Here is a 21,132-nt window from a genome sequence, read left to right as displayed (position 1 = left end):
GGGGGGGGGGGGGGGTGTATGTGTGTGTGCTCCATCCGGGTGTGTGATCCATCAGAATTAAACATTTATTTATTTGCAAATTTATTTTGAAAAATTGGACCGCGTAATGTTCGTGGGGGAGGGGGCAAAAAAAGATGGACGAGTCCACGATGCAGATGACGTCGCTCTTTTGCAATTTGACGAGCGCTACAATGAAACAATGAATATTTATCGTCCGAATGTATGAGTCGACCGAAAAAATAATTGTTGTTCTTGTAATCGGCAGACCGACGTAACGAATGTCGAATTATTCCAACAACCAAGCCCGATTAACACGCACTGGACGGACGCGTTTCGCTATTCGCGAAGTAAACGCACGCTCGAGTATAATAGGTCAAAATTTTCCAAATTCAAAATGGCAAACCCAAAATGGCGACTGAAATATTAATTTTTATTCTAGAAATTCACCATTGAAAAGGACATAAAGCCCAAAATACAACATCTCACAATTTACATTATTTTTTTTTATTTTATATTGATCATATTATATCCGCCATCTTAAAAGTTTGAATTTTAAAGTTCACCATTGGATAGAGCGATCCCAAAAACCTCTGACATACAATTTTACAATTATTGAACTATCAGAAGTGTCAAAACGCAGTATTGCAATATGTCCGTCAGTTTAGAGCATTTTTTGTGAACGCATTATTATGTTTCTTACAGTCAAAGGGTTAAAGATAGAATGATTAACCCTAGGTATACACACTGGGGTCTCCGAAACCCCAGACAAAGTTTGAAACTCTAGTATTAGTAGAGAGAATGAGTAAGAAGGATACGACCGTCGTGTAAAAAAAATTTGAAGTCTCCTCTGTAGATAGCAACTGTCGGAGCAGTCTGTCGATTTTGTAGTAATTCACACAAGTAAGCCCGGGGTCTCCCAGACCCCAGTGTGTACTTCGTGTAACTTTTTTGCAAGTAAGTATATTTTGTAATTAATTTTATTCGAGTTCATAATGTAAATATATACTCTAAAACATGTTAGATTAAATAAGTAATGTAAAAAAAAGAACTAATTTTTATTGGGAGACAGAAATATACGGACTAAACGCCTAAAATGATATTGCCTTGTTGAGTAAATATTATTTGCCGCTTTTAAATTATTGACATTTTCCTGTTTCTGTTACATGCATTACAAGTTATTGAGTTTATATTTTTTAACAAAAATCCTAACTCTTATATTTGCAAAACCGCCAGAAAATAGAAATATGAAAAATCGTCAATTTTGGAGTCTTGTAATTTTCATAAGAATATTCCAATATTTAAGCGACAATTTTTTTTCTTTGTACCTTGAAATATGCCCTTTCAAAATCTGAAAGCTTTTTTCGATTATCTCTATTACCAAAAAAGATATGAATTTTTGAAGCTATTACAGTAAAATGATGTTTCCTTTGCATTCATGAGTAACTCTAATTTTTCAACACGTCTTTATTATATGATGTTTATGATTTAATTCTAATTCTTAATAAATATATGTGTTTATCAGTCTATTAACAATCGGGAAAAAAGTCAAAATACAGCGATTTTTACCGGAGTTATAATAAAAAAAAGTAGCTGGGGTCCTTCAGACCCTAGTATAGCATTTACGTATGCGAAAAATAAGTGTGTATACCTAGGGTTAAATTATATATTCTCTTGCTGTAGAGTCAAAGCCGTATATCATAAATCATATTTATAAATAATCAGCCTGAATTTATAAAGCTACTCCGTGTTGTATTACTTAGCGTAACGTTCTAGCAATATCGTTGCAAATTAACTACTTTGAGCGCCGAATTGCCGGCTGATAGCTCGGCCGGCGGTGTTATCAACCGTCGTTGACGGTGATTAAAAATCGCGAGCGACGTTACTAATTTCGCGGAGATCGTGGCTGAACCTTCGATCTTGCAAATTACAAAGCGCATCGTGTATTCCCGAGCTCCGTGAGTGCGGCGGGCGGCGAGGACGCGTTCGCTCTGTATTAATAGTCGTAATTAAGAGCGACCGTATAGGCGGGACACGACGAACACAAGGCGCTCTCTCCCAGGCACTCCGGCCGTGATACACGCGACAAGGTCACGTATGCAAAGTTCAGGCCATTATGACGCGCGTATTCAGATGCAAATTGGCTGGAAATGGCGCGGCTCTTAAAATATACTTAAGCGTACGCGTCGTCGAGATACGCGGCTGGCTCTCTCCCTCACTCTCTCCTCCCCCCCTCTCTCTCTTTCTCTCACTCTCTCGCTCTGTCGGGCGCGCGAGCGAGAGAGTGAAGAAGCACTAACGAGTACACGGAGGTGCCAATGCGGCGATACAAAGTGTGCGTGATTATGACGCCGAGGATGAAAAACAGCCGACCGAGAGACGGTGCAACGGCGGGTCGGTATTATGCCCTAGGGTCTCGCGAGCGTCTTAATGACAGGTCGCATAATTAGCGAGAAACTGCAGCGCGCCGCGAGACTCCGCATAACGATCCTTGAACGATCTCTCTCCCTCTCCCTTTCTTATTTCTCTTTCTTCCTCTCTTTTTCTCGGTTTCTCGATGCGTGGATCTTCTTTTCCTTCCTCATCAAGGAAAAAATATCCGGATGAAATAAGAATCGAGATTTAAAAAAGTACCGAGGTCCTTTCCTAACGAACGAATACCTCAAGTTAATTAACAATACGGAGACCGACGATGAGAAATTATGCGACTGTGGTGGAATTATTTCTAATTATTTTCTCAAATTGATTATAAAACGGATCATTCAGTAGCTAATTTCAGACTGATAGCTGAAATGTGTCGCGCCGCCATCGACGTGAGTCTCACGCGCTGATGACGCGCGCAATAGATAAAAAGAAGCTACAATAATATATCGCATTTGATCCGGACATTGCGGCGGCGATCGTCAGGTGTGCGAAATATCGTGTATAATTACACGCGAGCGCGATAAAAATCCGACGGACTGTATCGGCGGGAGTCGGTGGCAAATTACAGATAGATGGAGCAGGAAATAATTACAGACTCGTCGTGAAAAAGTCGAAGCGCGCATGAAACACTCGGTGCACTTTCGCGCAGCGTTCGATAGGAATCGACGCGCGCGCGCGCATGCGTGCGCCTTATGTAATTTTCCGTGTCTCGCACACTTCGACGCGCGACGTACAATTTATTTCCCGTTTAGTACACGCCACGACGGGACACTTCTATAAAATTGTAATAAAACCTCGCGCCATATATCGCGACACGCAAGCGACATTCGAATGCAAAGCGCCGACTCCGCGCGGTAGACACGTCATACGCGTATAAATTAGTAGCGATATCACCTGAGTTCGTTAGGTACTGCGGGCGCGAAGAGCCGCGCCGATAAATTCACTCGCGCCGCTTTAAATTCGCATTCCCGACGTCGGAATCGCGTAAATATCAGCTCTTTCGGTTTCATCATCTTGTTTATTTGAATTTACGACGTTGCACAAGCGGGACGCCGTGTATCGACGCGCTTCTCGATTTGCGAGATGATTCGACGCATATAACATTTTCCCCCGTCGTAAGTTTTTTTCTGACCGAACGTTCGCGAATCAGCGGATAGCGCATAATTTCGCGAGAGCAAGCCGCAAAGGATCGCGCACTGAAAAAGTTATTTTATCATCGTGGGACGAAGTCGCGTGCACGGTAAGAAGGATCACGTCGCGCGGCACGTGAGCACACCGACATGCCGACGGCTAATTCAATCGACACCGCATGCCTCAGGCTATTAAGCAATGCGTCGACCGGCTAATGAGGTGTCATTGATTACGAACATTCATTTCGGCACGAGACCCCGAGAGTCTGATCTCGCGCGTAGTCCGCTTGCGCGTTCTATGCGCGATTGGCTCGATGAAAAATTTAGAAATACGACTTCCAATAGAAATTTATGCTGCTGAATATCTTAGCGGAGAAATTGTGATAAAAGAGAAAAAGGAGATATCAACAAAAAATCACACAAACATCTTACACTGTACAAGTTTCGTAATAAACAAATGCATTTGGTGAAGCATTTCAATGCAATTTTTTTTAATTAGTATTAAATGAAATTTTCCACTGTTTTTCCTCTTTTCCATAAGATATACCATTGTACAAAGTAGATTCAATCTATTCGAAAAAAAGAAAGAAAATTCGGTTGAATCGGTTCCGCGAAAAGGCGTACCATCCAATACGTCGGTTATTTCAGTTCCACAAAGGAGCGAATTTTCGGGAGAGAATTCTGAAATGGAGTTCCTTCGAAGAGAGATAAGAGAAGAGAGAAAGAGAAGGAAGATATTTGCAGAGAAAATATTTGTTTAGCAGGTACAAAGAGTAGATGCTATACAGCGGCGGTATTTTCGGGGAGAAACACCCGTTCCGTTCGTCGCCGTTCGGGGATACGGAAAAACAATAGTCGGCAGCGAGACGATTGAATTTTTGGCTCCCGGTGGGAGCGCGCCGCTCGGGCTCCGCTATATAATTGCAGCGAGTGAACCGCAAGGTCCAACACCGACCGTATAAGGGCCACGCGGCAACGACACGGCAAGAAAAAGGGGTGCGGTGCGGCGAGCCGGGCGTGTAAAGAGCCGATGTTAACAGCGCAGGGAGTGGATGCGCGGCAACGTGGGCGAATTATAGCAGTTTACCGACCCACACGCGAGAACGGCGCGAAGGGGCCATTACTCAATTCCGAGATAAGGAAGAGGTCGTCGGCATCCGCGCCGTCGAACGATGTCTGCGGCGTGCGCGTGCGCGCCGGAGAAGTGCATATTCCCGAGTTTACGAGGAACCGAGAGGAATCGCGAGTTCACGCGAGCGGAGACGGGGGCGTCCCGAGGGCGGTGATGCGAGACCGTCGATGAAGTCGGCGGCGGGGCTCCTCTTTGTAAAATTACGACGTACAAACGTAATAGGCGAGTGGAGGATAATGCGCGCGCCAGCAGCCGCTGGTAAAGATCGCAGAGTCACGGCCGGAAGTGTGAAAGCGCGTCTCAGTCGTGGCCGAGCTCGGAAAATTAATTACTTTTAACGTTACGCACATCTACTCACATAGAAATTTTCCAAGATCTCCCAGCATAGATTTCAATTAGAATGCCCGAATTTATTCCAAAATTGGCTATCGTACTGTGAGACCAATTGGGAATATCATTCTTGTTCCAAACCACTTCAAATCGAAACAGAAATATCGCACAGGAAAAAAGGATTTTGTTGACGAAAGAAAAATTTCAACTCGGGCTGGATTCCAATTAGATCCCAAGAAATTTTCTATCCACGGTCATACGAAAGTTAATTAATCATCCTTGTTAGACGGTGCAATAACGTTATCAAACAAAAACGCCGAGAAATATTCAGATTAAATCGTTCACAGACGCCCGATCGGGAGTTACATCGAACGTCGCATTACATGTCGCGGCATGGAGAAACGGCGACAGTGTAATTTATGCTAATAATAGCGCGCACTTCTTTTTGCAATTTACAATTCCGTTTAGACGCTCTCACCTTATTTACGTTACGTCGTCCGAGCGGCGCGTTCGGCCGTTGGGACGATAACGCAGGCGAGAGAACGATCGTGACTTAAGTGTTTTAACATCGTTACTCCTGTCGGATATTAAATCGCCGCCGGTGATAAATCAGCCCGCAAACGGGATACGTATAATCTTAAATACGTATCAAACTCTCTGTTACCGTACTTACCATAAGTCAAACTCGTTATAATACGCGCTACGTCATGCGGCCGGCAACCGTAGTATTTCACCTTCGCCGTGTGTAACGAGCGGAAGGTGAAATTGCCGTCTCAGTAATTTTCATCTGAATAAACGAGTAAATTGAACGCCCGCGTATATTTTCGACTGATTTGTTCACGCACGCGCGCACCAAAGAGAAAAAGAATGGAAGAGAGAGAGACAGAGAAAAAGGGGGGAGAAGCGAGCGAAAAGAAACGTGAGTGCGAAAGAGGGATTGAGTTATCGTTATCCTCGCGTGACTTCGTTTACCGTGAAACGAATTGACGCTTACGCCAGTAAAAGAAAAAAGGGACACGAGAGAAAGGGAAAAAATATACGCGCCAGTCCAATTTCTGCCTTTCGCCCTCCGGAATTAGTTTCCCCGGCCGGTGCGAGAAATTGCTGCGAGTTCCGGCGAGAGCAGCACTTGCGGAACACTAATTTATCGTTGATTGAATAGAAATAGCACGAGGAGCAAGAGAGGCGCAGAGCCGCGCAGCGTGATAATAGTCCGATGAATGTCAAAATCGCCGCGATTGTTTCGTCAAATGGTAACGATTAATTAAACACGATAGTGTGATGCTCTCATCTATAGGCGAGAGTCGCTTAAATGCCACACACGCGTGCACGCAAAATTAGCGTTGGCTGTCCTCTCGCGTAATTACCGCTTCAGCATCATCGCGCCCGATTGACGATGGCAGTTGTTTATTGCAGTTGTCATTGCTCATCTAAATTTCACACCTACTTACACCAAGAAAAAACCTTGTAATAGTTAACAAATGCATTTGCTGGAGCTTTTCTATACAATATTTCATAATTAATATCAAATATAGTAATAGTTGACGCACACAATCGTCTCTGATAATAATTACCAAATAATTAGTAAAACAAATTTCTCATTTAGTTTGAACAATCAAATGTGTAATTTGATAGTCTGCTAATTAATATCAAACAATTTGGCAATGATTACTGAATAGTTTGACTATTATCAAGATATATGATAATTTCGAATTTAATTACACATAATATAAATGTGTTACTAAACTATATGATTTTATTTCATGAATCATTTCATTACATATTATCACGCATAAATTGATAATAATCACCAAGTTTTAGCACATTAAGAAAATAAATGTTTCATACTTACGACCATAATCACATAATGAAAGAATTATAAGCAGAAGAAACGACTTGTGACTTTTACTATAGTATGTTGGTGATAATAACCTTACATATTTTGCTATTATTACTTTTTTGTTGAAATAATAAGAAATTATAGCATCGAAAATAACTACAAATTTTTTGTGAGATCAACTATTTTTTCTCACACACACACACACATACACACACACACACACCCACACACACACACAGTGCAAGAGATACGAAGTTTAAATACCAAGCCTTCTTAAGATTATTTATTAATATTTATCAGATATATTATTTGATTATATTCACTTTTACTTCACACGTTTAGAAACTATTTGACTATTTCACTGAAGTCTAATAACTATTATTCAGACTTGATGGTTAATTACCAAACGTTTCTTACCAAACGCAGTATGTATGTATTTTTCTGTGGGTAGGAAAACGTGGAACGTAAAGTGAGGAAAGCAACGACCACGGATAAATTAAAGACATTTTTATTGATTCCTTCAAACAGTGTGATTTCGAGTTAGTGCAGCATAGCACTATGGGCAACGCTGGCAGGTCGGCTTGGTTGATCAGTCTATTACGACGAAGCGGAGCCGAGTCTCTGTTGTGTGTTTGTACATATGTATGTATACGTGTGTGTGTGTTGTATATATCGGCGTATGAGTGTACATGTGTCATATCGTTGCATTATCACAATACGTTATTAACGTCAATCGACAATGAGTGAAATAAATACATAAAGGAGAAGCAGGAGGGCGAGAGAATCAAAATGACGGCCGACATGGGGAACGAAATATTGGGATAAAGAGCGAGGAAGAGAGAGAGAGACAGAGAGAAATAGTAAAAGAGATACCGTGAGAATTGTTATTAAACACCGCGCGAACTCCCACCATTTCGGCTGTTTTCGAGTCTCTCCCTCTGTCTTCGTCAGAGATCAGATCAGGCGGAAAGCACGATTTTTCTAAAAGTGATCACATCGGGCGGTCGGGAAAAGCGACGTCGAGAAACTTGAGGAGACGTTCGCCGGGCAGCGAGAACAAACGTGCGTCGACGATCCGGCGAGCCTACGTGTGTACAATTCTCTGTGTGATATTTTACATCGTAATACCTATCTCTCCTTAATTGTAAATACACATATTCGAGTTGTCGCGCGACGTGCGCCGAACGTTTCGACCTCATTAAAAGCCTTCTGTGTTTCCATTATTTTCGTAAAAAATCCTTTCGCTTCTCGCATAGGAAATTTCTCAGAATTCTTCCAAATGCAGCATAGATTATAACTGGAATGTTCAAATTTGCCCTACAGAATTGGTTACCTCCCAATAATACCAATTGGAAATGTAGGTTCTCTGTCTAGAATCAAAAAAGTATATGAAAACTTGCGCTTTTTTCAGTTGGTAATGTCAGTACACTTTTATGATATCAAATCCCATTTATATGCTAACTTGTGTGTGGATAAAATACCAGAAGATGAAATATTTTAAGAACACATTGAGTATTTTGCCGAATAATAAAATAATTTGTAAAATCGATGTTTTATTCAATCCTTCCGTAAAATGAAAATTAGAGAAAAAATATTAGGAAATTTTGGATTTCCCCTACTTAGAATCGCATATTTGAAACATTACAACCAGAATCTATAATTTCTTTATCAAGTTGGACTGGATTAGATCCTACCAAATTTTCTATGCGGGTCTATTTATCCGACATTCGCCGCGGTTACTTTCGCCGTTCTTCGGCCCGTTCTTCTCCCGGCTATTAGGCGGAGAGAAATAAAAATCGCGAGCATTAGGTTTCGAAGCAACGGCGTTTGCCAAAGAAAAATATACTCTCTTCCTGTTTTTCCGGTTTCCCATACGTATACCACAGCGACTTCCGGGAAGTAGCGCGTGACGAGGAGCTCCTCGAGAGCGTGCCCGACGATGATGGGATTGCTTTTCTTTCAGTCTCCGAAACACAAGCGTATCATCATTCTTTCGCTTTTCTCATTTGTTCGTGTATTCACACTTCACTTGCCCCGAGAGCGCGGCATTCGCGTTCGCGCGTCTTGACAAATTTCTTGGGCGCTGCAACGGCAAATAAATTAGGTCGGATCCGCTGATGCATCGCCAGAGAACTGTCCGTAACATGTTCCACGGCTAACACCGGAGCGTCATCGTCGTAGTTCTCCAAGCGTTCGAGAGGACACTCGAACCTCTCCGAGCCGAGACACCTTGCCTCACGGAAGAAAGAGGTAACGGCAGACGCGTATTTGCCGCGCTATTATCATTTTCTGCCGAGAACAAAATTCTGTCACTAAGCTCGTCGCGTGCTTCTCGTCGTCGTTGGAGTGCGTTATAGGAACCGCGTATTTTCACAACATCACGACGAGAACGAGCAACGAAAGCGCTGCGAGAAGAGCTCGACCATCCAGTTATCAAAGCGGAACCGCACTTAAATCGGACGAAAAGGCGGCCGGGGTGAAATTGCGCGGAAACGTTTGTGCAGCAGCAAAAGCCACGACGACGACGACTCGTAAATCTGCGAATCCTTCGCTAGTAGGCGAAGACCTACAAGACTATAATTTCCCTCCTTTAATTCTCTCATTCAAATTTGCTGTGCGACTCGTGCACTCGACTCGACCATACGCTACCGTACTTAATACGAGAGACCATTTGCGCGCTCAGACGAGAGAGACAAAGAGAGAGAGAGAGAGAGAGAGAGAAAAGAAGATAGCGCGCTTTTACGGCTTTAATCTTAAAACTGGCTCTCACTCGTCGTCGGCCGACTTGAATGCGGGCTCTGGCCTGTTTCACTTTTTCTCTTTCCCAACGCATCACCTCCGTGCAGTTGGTGCGTTCATACAGCGCGTCCGTGCGACAGCGTTCAAATGCAATCGAAAATCGCGTCGACACACATACACACACGCGCGCGCGCACACGCACGCACGCATCCAGTCAAACAGACAGACACATACATACGAGGCATCGAAGAACGCATCGCGCGATTGGATGAAACACGAGCGAACATTCGCGACAGGCCTCTCTCGCGTGCGACCAATAAGAATCCCCGAGGAAAAATATCGACGACGATGTTATTAAAGCAGCGGTTCGCTCGCTCTTTCTGCCTTCCTCTCTCTCACCGTCTCTCGTTCATTCATCCACTCACTCGCTCGCTCATTCTTTCCCTCTCAAGCGATTTCCTCGCGCACGCATCGCATGATTATGCATCGATGCGTCGCGCGCGCGCGCTGCCTTAACAAGGAGCCAAGGACAATATTTATCTGTCGCCACTTGGCAATAAAACTTGCCACGCAAGGTGCGAGCCGGCAAGAGAGAAATATTGCTAATATCATTCTTCGCCCGGGAACACGCTCGTCGCGTTCGTTCGTTCGTACATACGTACGTCGAACTCGGCACAAAGCGCACACCCGTTAGCCTAAACGGAGATTCTCTCCGTCGTTGTGGTCGTCGTCGTCGTCGTCGTCGTGGTCGACGGGGAATTTTTACGGCCTGCCCTTCGTAGCCCAGCGCACTGAGTGCACTGAATACTAACAAGATTTCATCGGTTTCTCCTAGTTTAATGCGCGCCCGCGCGTTTCCTCCCCTTTTTCTTTTCCTTTTGGAGAAACGGCAGCTATAAATATTCATGAATTATTCTCCGTGTACACTTTGGACAACCCGAGCGCCAATGCCGCTTCCATCGCCGATCGCTGCTCTCGCATTCGTAATATATATATGTATATATATATGTGTGTGTTTATGTATATATATATAAGTATATGTATATAATTATCGTATATATCGCAATATATATGTAACCATACTCTATTACAACAAAAGAGAGAGAGAGAAAGATAATACAATACTCACATTCGATCTTTACGAACTTTTTTTACGTTGAGAGACATACCGCGAAGGAGAGAAAGAGAGATACCTCTCTTTCTCTTTCTTTCTCTCTCTCTCGCTTGTTCCTTCACCCTCCGTTTCTCCAAAATGAAATGCGCGTATTACACGAAAAAAAAAAAAAACATTCGCACGATTGTATCCCCGGATCGATGCCTCGTCATCATCGTCATCGTCGTCCTCTTTTTCCGGCGCGCTCCGTAATCGTGAGAGGCGGACCGACCGTCCTCGCACGATTTCTTCTATACACATATAGACAACGAAGATAAATCTAAATGGATCGCCTTAAATTCTAGACTTACGTCTAACGATGGGTGGTTGGGTTGGTTGTACATGTGGTATGTATGCGATGTATATATAGTGTATATATGTGGTGTGTACGATGTTGGTGGCTCGTGATAAAATGTGTGTTCGCGTGTTTAACGCGGGGCGGAAGGGGGACAGGTGGTGTAGTGTTCGTATATCGCTTACAAAACGACGAGGATTCGCAGGATTCGTCGGCCTCCGAGGCTCTCGATCATCGAGCGCAGATTTACAGAGGAACGAGTCGACCTATCACGACGCGACTCTCCGCGCTCCAGCCAACGTGGTATGCTCGTGTGCGTGGCTGATGTATATTGTGAGTCTGTGTGTACGCGCGTGTGACCGGCCGACGCGCTTCTACGTTTACGTTCTACGCTCTGTGTAAATCTGCGCGATGGCCTTTCGCTAATGTAGATATAGTCCCGGGTCGCGCCTGATTCTGTCCGCCGCGAGTCCGGTAATTCCTCTGCCGCGCCTTCCATCCTCTCGACCCGTCACATCTCGATCGGCGCGATAGTGGATCTCGCGCGAAGCTGGGCCGATCGATCAATCGACTGAATTTCCGCATTGGGAGATTTCGCGAAAATTACTCTCCCTTATCTAATAAGACGCAGGACGGCGGATCTCTTACGCGAATGTTATCGCGCTGACGAATATTGCAACTCGGTGGGAATGGAATCCGATTTCGTTAAATGAGTGTGTGTGTATGTGTGTGAATTAAGAGCACGCTGTGTGTAATCGATCCGTTTTATCACTCTGGAAGGCGGAAGGAATAAATTATTCAGTGCTGAGACTCCGCTAGTCGGACGTATTCATATGTTTCGCCAAGAGTTAAATGTGAAATTATATTGGCCACGATTTAATCTTATGTGTTGGGTTGTATGACAAGTAATTTCGAATTTCTCAGGAATTTTTCCTAAAGTTTAATAATCATATTTTTATGTTGTAATTTTATGAGACGCTGCGTACGAATGTGATGATGATCATAGATCAAAATAGTGTATACATTGTTCTAGAAAATTATAACGAAAAATTATAATTATTAATTAAAAATTCATAAAAATGAACTTCCGAATACTACCCACGCCACTAAAGTTTTCCTATTGCCACGAATTTTTGCTAAGATACTTTAAATAATGTACAATGAATGCTCTTAAGTGGATTTTCATCGATAAGAAAGTTCAATGCCAAAAAATGTTGAAATAATATTGTATATTGCTATTACCTTGCTTCACTAAAAATATCATTCTATTTTATCTCGAAAAGCCGAGATTACTTGTTTACACGAGCCAACATTCAGGTGAACGTACTACTGGGGAAACTCACGATCGGTCTTGCGATCCTCCTCGACGCCGGTCGATTTGGACGTCTCCGTTAACGGAACGTATGACAATATATCCCTTCCAGCCGCGAGCCGAAGCGGAACGACGAGGCAGCTCCACTTCTCAGGTATTGATACAACAAATCAATAACGCGTTTATCTACCCCGCCGTTATTTAGCGAACGGTAAACGGCGCTTGGCGACGAGAGAGATGGGACGCATGAAACAATGTTACAAACTCGGGCTCGAGCCGCGGTTATCGGCGGCTGCTGAAGTCCGGCACTGGACCGTTGCGAGCCGCGCCGGCGAGTCGAGTTATCCGATAAAACGCGGCGATAGCGCGCGATTAAACGCAGTTACTAATACGGACGGTAGCTCCTTTCACGCGAGAGGCAGACTTCGGCTGCTCTCCGAGGAAGAAGAAGAAGAAGAAAACGACGACGAGAGAAAGAAGAGGAGGAGGACGCGGCAGAAAGGAGGAGATTCTCTCCTGTGCTAGGGGAAACAGTTCGACCTACTATCGCCGCGATCGGCGCGAGAGGAGAGGCGAGGAAGAAGGCGCAGACGTCGATTACGATCGGCGGCGACGGCGGCGGCGGTGGCGGCGGACCGTTCATCGTTCCTCCGATTAATTGCTACGTTACGTTTTAAACGGTCACGTCGTCGCTACTCGTCTTGCGCGGCAACGAGAAAAAGCGTGCGTGTGTGTGTGTGTGTGTATCGCAAGTGTTGCTGCGCGCTTGACCCTCTCGCGATTAAAACCCTTCGACGCGATATGGTCGCACGCCGAGAAACCGCGCCGACTGCAACTTCGTCTCGTCGCGTTGTGTTTTCGTCGACCGACGTTTACGCCCGTCGCCGTGTCAGCGTGCGTCATCATAAGCACCGTCGAGCATTTGCGATCACGCGTGAAGCGACGTTTGAGCTCTCTTGACTCATGTATTGACCTCTCGCAGACTGACAATACAGAAAATCGACGCCTTGTCGAAACCATGAATGTTATTGCATGCATGAGCAACCAGAAAGCAAAGTTCATACCAAAGACGAACTTTTAACGTGTTGTGTGTTGGACAATCACATGAGTCAAGGAAGATAACTTTCTAGACACGTCCAATTAGAAATTTATTCCATGGTTCTGATCAATCCACGTACAACCATATTTTTTAGGACACAATCTAGGTTTGTCAAATTCAGGCAACTTTGAACTATCATAATCTTGTTAAAAATCAATCTTTTTGGACACATTTTTTCCAGGTGTATAAAACAACGTTGGCTGTAAGATAGAAATGGAATATAATAATCTACAAACTGATTTACACTATTTTGAAATTTTGAAGGGTCCCAGACCCTTTGCGAAGGTTGGTGAGCAATCTAGTGTTCGTCTGGATCTCATAGACTCAACATGGTATGCGGAAAGTTCAATTTTAACTAATAAATTATTAAAATAAATTATTTGATTTGATACTATCAGGTCCGAGCCAAGAAGGAAATATTAGAAAATTTATTTGTAAGATTTATTTTCGTGAAATGAACTGTTACTCCACAAATAAATTTTTAACTATCTTTTTCTCATTATATCACACATACAAGGTCCTAATTAATAATCCTAGTTATTATCAGGTACTGATTGCTATGTTACGTTGCATGACTCATCAGGACCCAACATCATCTTGTACGCAACAAGCGATTGATTGAGATCAACCTGATCAAGGCCATGGGATAGATTTCTAGTCGGGAAGAATCATGCATGGTCGAGACGTAATCGAGCGTGAGAACGTTTGCGTGAAAAGCGCGAAAACGAGATGTAATAAGTGATTGATTCCTGAGAAAAACTCGCAGTATCACATTCGCGAGGACAATCGGTCGATAAGTGGAGAAACAGTAGACAGATAAGAGATAAGTAGTCCCACGTCTACGAAAGGGCATGGCGAATGGAGTATTCCGCAATTCTCTGTTTGACAAGACACGAAATGTCGGAAATATCGTATTTAATTTCTTCGCCGGTCCCTTGTGCCTTGCGTTCTTATGGTTCATCGTTTCTCGACCTCGAGACCTCTTTTCGGCGTGGTTTCTCGTCGTGAGTCACAGACACAGGCTATCTCTCCCTACAACCACGAAAACGAGGAGAAAGTGGCCGCAACCGTGCATACAGACTCGCGCGTAGTCGTCGTTGCTTAGGCCGGCTAAGATTACCTAAGCTTTTTTTCGGGAGAATCGACCGAGTCAATCGATCGAAGTTCCCTTTTTTTAAAGAATTCTCAAGTCCGCATTCGCGAACGAAGTGTTGATCGTGAAACTTGCGCAAATATGAAGAGAAAAACAGTAGAAATGTAACGCGGACCTTGCAATCATTCTCTCAAGAACGCGAATACTTTTCCGCCGGGCAATAACCAACAGTAATTCGATTAGCACTCCTTCGCCACCTTCGGATCTCGGAGCGGGATCTTGCGTAAACGAGAGGGAGGAATGGGAACAAGCACTTGCATAAATATACGAGCGACTCTCTGCGGGACCCGGTGACCGTTGTTGCTGCTGCACCACCACCACCATCACCACCATCACCAGCACAATCTACGACGGCGAAAACTCGTGCGTAAAGAGGCCTAACCGACGTAGAGTCACGCGCATTACGCGATATATATACACACGCATCCACGCACGCATACTCATGAAGAGCTACATACACACATACACGCGCGCGCATTCCTCCGGCCTCTATGGGGACTAACACGCTCGCGGATCTAATCGACACATCATCTGCTTTGTCGAAGTCGCGGAACATCACCTAGAAGAAGCGCCAGGGAAACGGCATAGTTCCGCGGGCGCGTCGCGTGCACGCACGTCACGTCACGTTATACTACGAACACCGTTAGCGGCGAGGAGAGGAGCCTGTTGTCGTCCCAGTCGTTGTGGTGCTTGTCTTCTTATTCTTCTTCGTCTTCTTCTTTGTCGTCGCGTCGTCGTCGTCATAGTAGTAGCTGTCTTGCCGAGGTTTCGTGGCTGCTTCGTAAGAACAACGCGCGAACACTCGCACCTCGGTCTTGACACCTTCGTCGACCACACAGAAAAGCGACGCTGAGTGTGCGCGAGAGCAAGGAAGAGGAAAGACGAACAGGAACGGGTAGACAGAGCGACGTAGCAAGTCCCTCGTTCCCTACCGACCGAGATGTTGACGCGCGATGAAAGACGGACGAGAACTCGTTCCACTCCTTCGTGCTGACGTGGAAACCACTCTCCTCCGTCCCGCGACGGGCCTCAAGCAGGCACCCACGCACTCTCCTTCTCGCCGCGCTTACTGTTGCCGCTGTGTCGTCGTCGTCGTCGTCGTCGTCGTCGTCGTCGTGATCAGTGTTCCTCGTTTCGCTCTCACTGCGCGCTGCAGCGAATGCGACGAACGACCGAATGACCGCGAGAACAGTCGCGCTCGAAGATGCTTTCGGATGCACGCGCGCGACTGACGACAAAAACGACAACGACGATGACATTCGTCGACGATTACTCCTCCGCCTGCAGCAGCGTACGGAAGTCTTGCTGCAACTTGGACTCGTGGTAACTCCAAATGTCACTAAAGTCGTCGTCCTCGTCGTCTCCTGCGCTCGACGATTTGTCCTCTTCGCGTTCGACGGGCGCGTTCGGCGACGGTGACGAGTAGAACTTGATCTCCAGGTCCCGGTGACCGTTGGGTGACGTGATGATCTCCGTGGACACCTCCAGACCTTTGGGTGACGCGACACCGGCGGCGTTGAAGCCACTCGGATCCGTGCTCGTGGACGAGCTGGTGGGCGCACCGATGCTATCGCCGCGCCACGGAGTTCGTCGTTTGCTACTGTCCGCCTGACCCCGGTCGCCGATGACGCCGACGTCCCTCGCGGGCGCGGCGATCTCTTCGTAGCTGAAGTAACTCGTTGGGTCGCTCCAGCTGCGCCTCAGCACCACGCCGCCGGTGTCCCTGACGTCGTCGTGTGGCCGTGGATGCTCGTCGAACAGTCTGTCGAGCGCGCGCTCTTGTTGCTGTTGCTGCTGCAGACTCGGCGGTGTCAGGAACAGCGGCATCTGTCCGAAGTGACCGCGAGAGTATTCCACGCTAGACGTCGCCGTGAGGAATGGTGAGTAACCGTTGCGATCCACGTCCCAGATTAAGCCGGAAGGGTCGCAATACCGGCACTGACAAGCAGCACCCATGCCGTCCCTGGCGGCGACTTCGCAGGGCACCGTCGTCGCCGGCGTCATGACATCGCCGTACTCGTGGGCGTAACGTCGCGACAGGTTATTGTTGCTGCAGTTACCATTGGCGTTCACATTGGAGGAGACGTGGTAGTGGCGATAGCCCTTGGGTGGCGCGGCGCCGCGCATTGGCGTCGTCACCACGTTACGGTTATCATCCAGCACTTTCACTTGCGCGTGCCGGTGGTGCGCGTACCGCTGCCTCATGTCGGCCGCCTCCTGCATCAAAGGTGCCCTGCAGCCGCCATAAGCGTTCTCGCGGTGGCCGAGCGGCGGCCTACGATAGTTCCTGAGATGCGGCGGCGGCGGTGTCTCGTAAAGACGCGGCTCGTAGCAAGAAGGTGCTCCTGCCACGTACGATTTCGCGTTCATAAGGACACCGGTCGGCTCGACAGTGCCCGCGATGCAGACTGACGACGATGTCGACGAAGACGACGACGACGACGACGACGGCTGCTGCTGCTGCTGACGTTGCTGCGTCTCTTCGGGTTTACCCGCGTCGACACCGCTCGCGACGACGTTGAGCGGTTTGCGGTCTTTCTTTCTGCGTTTGCGAGGTTTGATAATGCGCGGCAAACTGTTCTCTGAATTGTTCGAACCGGAGCTCTCGTCGCTGGCGATGCTCAGCGAGTCGATATTCGCGATGCTCGACGAATTGGCATTTTCTTTGCCGGCGCCAGATGGGCACTCGGAGTTCACAGCAGTCTTGGGGTTCGTCATTGTCGTTGGTTTTTTCGGGGTAGCCTCCACCGGCCTTTGAGCGACGATGCGAGACGCCGAGCATCTTGTTGCGTTATTCGCGTTGCTCGTCATGGACGGGTTCGCGTTGTTGTGAACGTAGTTTCCGGCGACATTTCCGATATTGCCGCAGAGCGTGTTGGCGCCCCCGTTTGGACTGCCGCTGTTGTTGCTGCTATTGCTGTTGTTGCAGTGCGCTTTGCCGCGGTTGTAGAACCGTCCGGCTAAAATTAAAGGCGCACCCTGCGTATGAATCGCCAATCTAGACAAAGGACTCTTGTGCAGGTGACCAGCCGGTGGTATCTGCTGTTGTTGCTGCTGCTGCTGCTGATCGGTACACGTTTGTTGCTGCTGCTGCTGCTGAGGCAATGACGGCGATGAACGTTGATTACACCTGCGCGGGCTCGACGTCATCGATATCAGTGGCGCACCCGTCCAACCACCAGGACCGTATTGCACCTGACACTGCTGATCGCCAGCAGTTGCCACGGGATAAGTCTGTCCATTGCTATAACAGCCACGGCTTTTGCCACGTATCGTCGACTGCTCCTGCTTCCTGCAGACCGCGGCTTTGCCGTGCAGTCCGGTGCGTACGTTGGACGAGATGAGGCAGCTGCCGATGTAACGCTCCACCTCCAGGGCGCCCTGGGAGGCCGGGCTCATCTTACAACGCGCCCGCGAACGATGCCACCAGGTGCTAAGCACCAGCTGTCGCTGCGATTGTCACACTCTCGACGACGGTCTCTCTCTTCGTACAGTTAACCTCGACCCAGCACTGACACACTCGACAACAATCCGATGGAAACTGCCCTACTTGTCACGACACATTATACTCCACCGATCTTTACGCGTTTCGAGAAGAAAAGGGAAAGAGAGGAGAGAACAGAAATCGCGGCTCTTTCTCAGATCTAGCCCATCTTCATCGCTGAGGATCTCCCAGCGCGACTGACCGGTCAAGACTCGCAGATCTGCCGTGACACGACGAAGCGAGACGACGGGCACGTCACGCCGTCGCTCTTCGCTTCGTGAGTAACGTATACCGCGCGCCGAGGCGAAAGTAGGCCGGGAAGTGATAGACGATCGGTCGCGACGCTGAGGAATACCGTGCTAGGTACGCGATTCGTCAGCAAACGACCGAACGACGCCGCGGCCGGAACGACACTGAAGCTGCCGCCGCGGACCGCGCACACCGTAGCTCCGTACTTACTCTCTCTCTCTCTCTCTCTCTTTGCGACGTGGAGGTCTCCCCACTGCTCGCCCCTGCCACCTCCACCGCAGTCGCGAACACCCTCCACCACGGGGGAACTTCGTCCCCACTTAACCGGCCGATCTCTCCCACTCGGCCTTCTTTCGTCGCCGTCGCCGCCGTCGCTCGCGCCGCGCGGCGTCGTATCCTTCCGGCGCGGACGACGCTGTCACAATTCGCCGAGGGATCGGAGAAAGCTGAGGGTGAGTAAAGGAGGTGAGAGAGAAAGAGAGAACGAGTCGTCGTCGTCGACACCGCGCAGAGCGTCGTCTATCCGTCGCGACACGGACTGACAGAGACGAATTTACCTGCCTCGTGCTTATCCGAGTTTCTTATACCTCAACTTAGCATAAATTTCATAAACAAATCTTGCGCCTGCATCCACCGTCTCTTTCCTTCTCTTTGCTGGCGCGAGCGCGCGTCGCGAAGTACGAGCGCTGTAAAGCGCGGCGGATTACGAGGAAAAAATGTAGGACTCCCGCGGCTTTCTGATTCCGCCTTCGTGCGAATAAAGTTTGATAAAATTGACATAAAAAGGTCCGAGTAAATCGGATAAAAAGGAGGAAAAGCGAAAAAAGAAAGAGGGAGGAAAAAATGTTTCGGGAGATTTTGTGGAATTAGAGAGAGTGGTTTCTCTTTTTTCTTCTTTCTTCTTTTTTAATTGTGTGAATTCTACGCGCTGAATAGAAGATTCGAACTTTTAAAAAGCGGCGAAAGTGGAAGAAGAAGAGCGATTCAAATTCGTAGAAATATCAAAAGAACACGGCTGAAATGCTGGAGCAGCGGAAAGAATTCCCCGGCGGTTACGTAAATTCCGTTCTCCATCAGTATTACTATTTCTGCGTGTGACGCGTCAACTTACATGGGATAATATTGATAAAGTGTAACGAGTTCCGCTGATATCACCGTCGTCTATCTACGATGAATCATGCGCGAGAAATGGAGTAACGATCGCCGTCGATGATTCATCGGGCGATAAGTCGCTCGTTTAAAATGCACTTCGCTTAAATTACCTGACGGTAATAATTTCTCGCACGCAAAACGACGGCCCGACGTTATCCTCGTCTAGACAGGTGTACACATAAACTTGACAGCGATTTTGTCATTCGATCTGCAGAGGTTGCATCATCTTTTAAGTGGTGACACTCAAATTCATCACGAAACAGCGACGAAAAACACTCAGATTTTCTCACGTCGTGATAATCATCGGAAAGTCTATATGGACGGCTCAGGTTAATGGCGAGACGTAACATCAGCTAACTCCGCGGGCAAAAAAGTTTATATTGCTAGTCCGCAGTGTGATATAACGTCAAATGACACAAAGTACCGTCACATTGAGCTTGCACCGTTCAAATAGAAACCTACAAACACGAATCTTCGCTTTAAAAGACAAACATTCGAGCTAGCTTTAAGTAACACGTCTGGAGGACGCGTCTGCTTTTGAGTGGATTTTCGTAGTTTGGCGAACATCGTTCCTGAAATAAGGAGCGATCAGTTTGTCTGAAAATCCTCATAAGCCAACTTGGAAGTAGTTCACGATATTCAGCGCCAACGAGCCTCGCTATACATCCTCGCTGTCATTCCGCGCACGGGATAGCGCGAGCTGAGTAACCATTGCATCCAGCAAAGGTGAGGCCAAGCTACCCCAGAGAAGAATCCGGAATTATAATTACATCGTATATTACACCAGATTCTATATGTAAACTAATAATTGATATTTAAGATTGATATTAGCCTACATACTAATCCTTATATGACGAAATGATGTACATTGTTGAAGTCAAGGTGAAACCAAGTTACTTCAAAAAGAGGCCCAGAGCTATAATTATTCTGTACACTATATTCGACTCTCCACATGAGAACTAATATTCAATATTTGACGATGTTACATATACCAATCCCTATATAATGAGATGACGCATATATCATTGAAGCCGAAGTGAAGCCAAATTAGCCCAAAGAAGAGTCAAAAACTGTAATTACACTATATTAGACTTCACATGTAAACTAATAATTGACATTCGACGATGTTACACGTATCAATCCCTACCTAACAAGAATGATATCATTGATATTATCGTGTGGAAAAAAACTCAAATTTCCATCAACAATCAGAACAAAGAAATACTCGTTGTCAAAGCGCTAACCGGGTCGGCACTACTGTCTACTGTCAGCCGCGAGGCAGACCAAGAGCCCGGGACAGAGAAAAAGAGAGCGGAGAGAGTGCGGAAGAGCAGCATCGGACGAAGCGGAAAGAAGAGAGTAGGTAGGAAAGAGCGATATCTTACATCAGGCACCCTCACATCTGGGTCACCGGCACAGAAAGTGGGTCACGAGTCATCAATCGTCCGCGGCACGCCACTCGGTCGAACCTCCTCCTTCTCTTCATCCTCCTCATCCTCATCCTTTTCCTCCTCCTCTTCCTGCTCCCACTCACTCTCTCGACCGGAACGTCTGGCGCGGAGGAGAGTGCAGTCTGCAGATTCGAGCGTTTCTATTCCTTTTTTTCCCCGGCCAGCGGGGATTGTTGCTCCCCCCCCCCCCCC

At 46.8% G+C, this 21,132-nt stretch overlaps 2 protein-coding genes across 4 annotated transcripts in view; both read right to left on the bottom strand.

The window, feature by feature from the left end:
- The window catches only part of LOC116848033 (CCR4-NOT transcription complex subunit 6-like), a 688,139-nt gene that overhangs the window by 582,046 nt on the left and 84,961 nt on the right, over positions 1-21,132 (bottom strand). The window lies entirely within an intron of this gene.
- On the bottom strand, positions 7,346-21,115 carry LOC116848032 (myb-like protein M). The gene has a single exon (XM_032823742.1). The coding sequence runs from the start codon at positions 18,001-18,003 to the stop codon at positions 15,874-15,876; it is 2,130 nt and encodes a 709-aa protein (XP_032679633.1). The 5' UTR covers positions 18,004-21,115; the 3' UTR covers positions 7,346-15,873.

The sequence above is a fragment of the Odontomachus brunneus genome, unplaced genomic scaffold (assembly GCF_010583005.1).
Source record: "Odontomachus brunneus isolate Ranch 3 - 2012 unplaced genomic scaffold, Obru_v1 Obru_scaffold_087, whole genome shotgun sequence".
Lineage (NCBI taxonomy): Eukaryota > Metazoa > Arthropoda > Insecta > Hymenoptera > Formicidae > Odontomachus > Odontomachus brunneus.
This window is presented reverse-complemented; position numbering and strand designations above follow the sequence as displayed.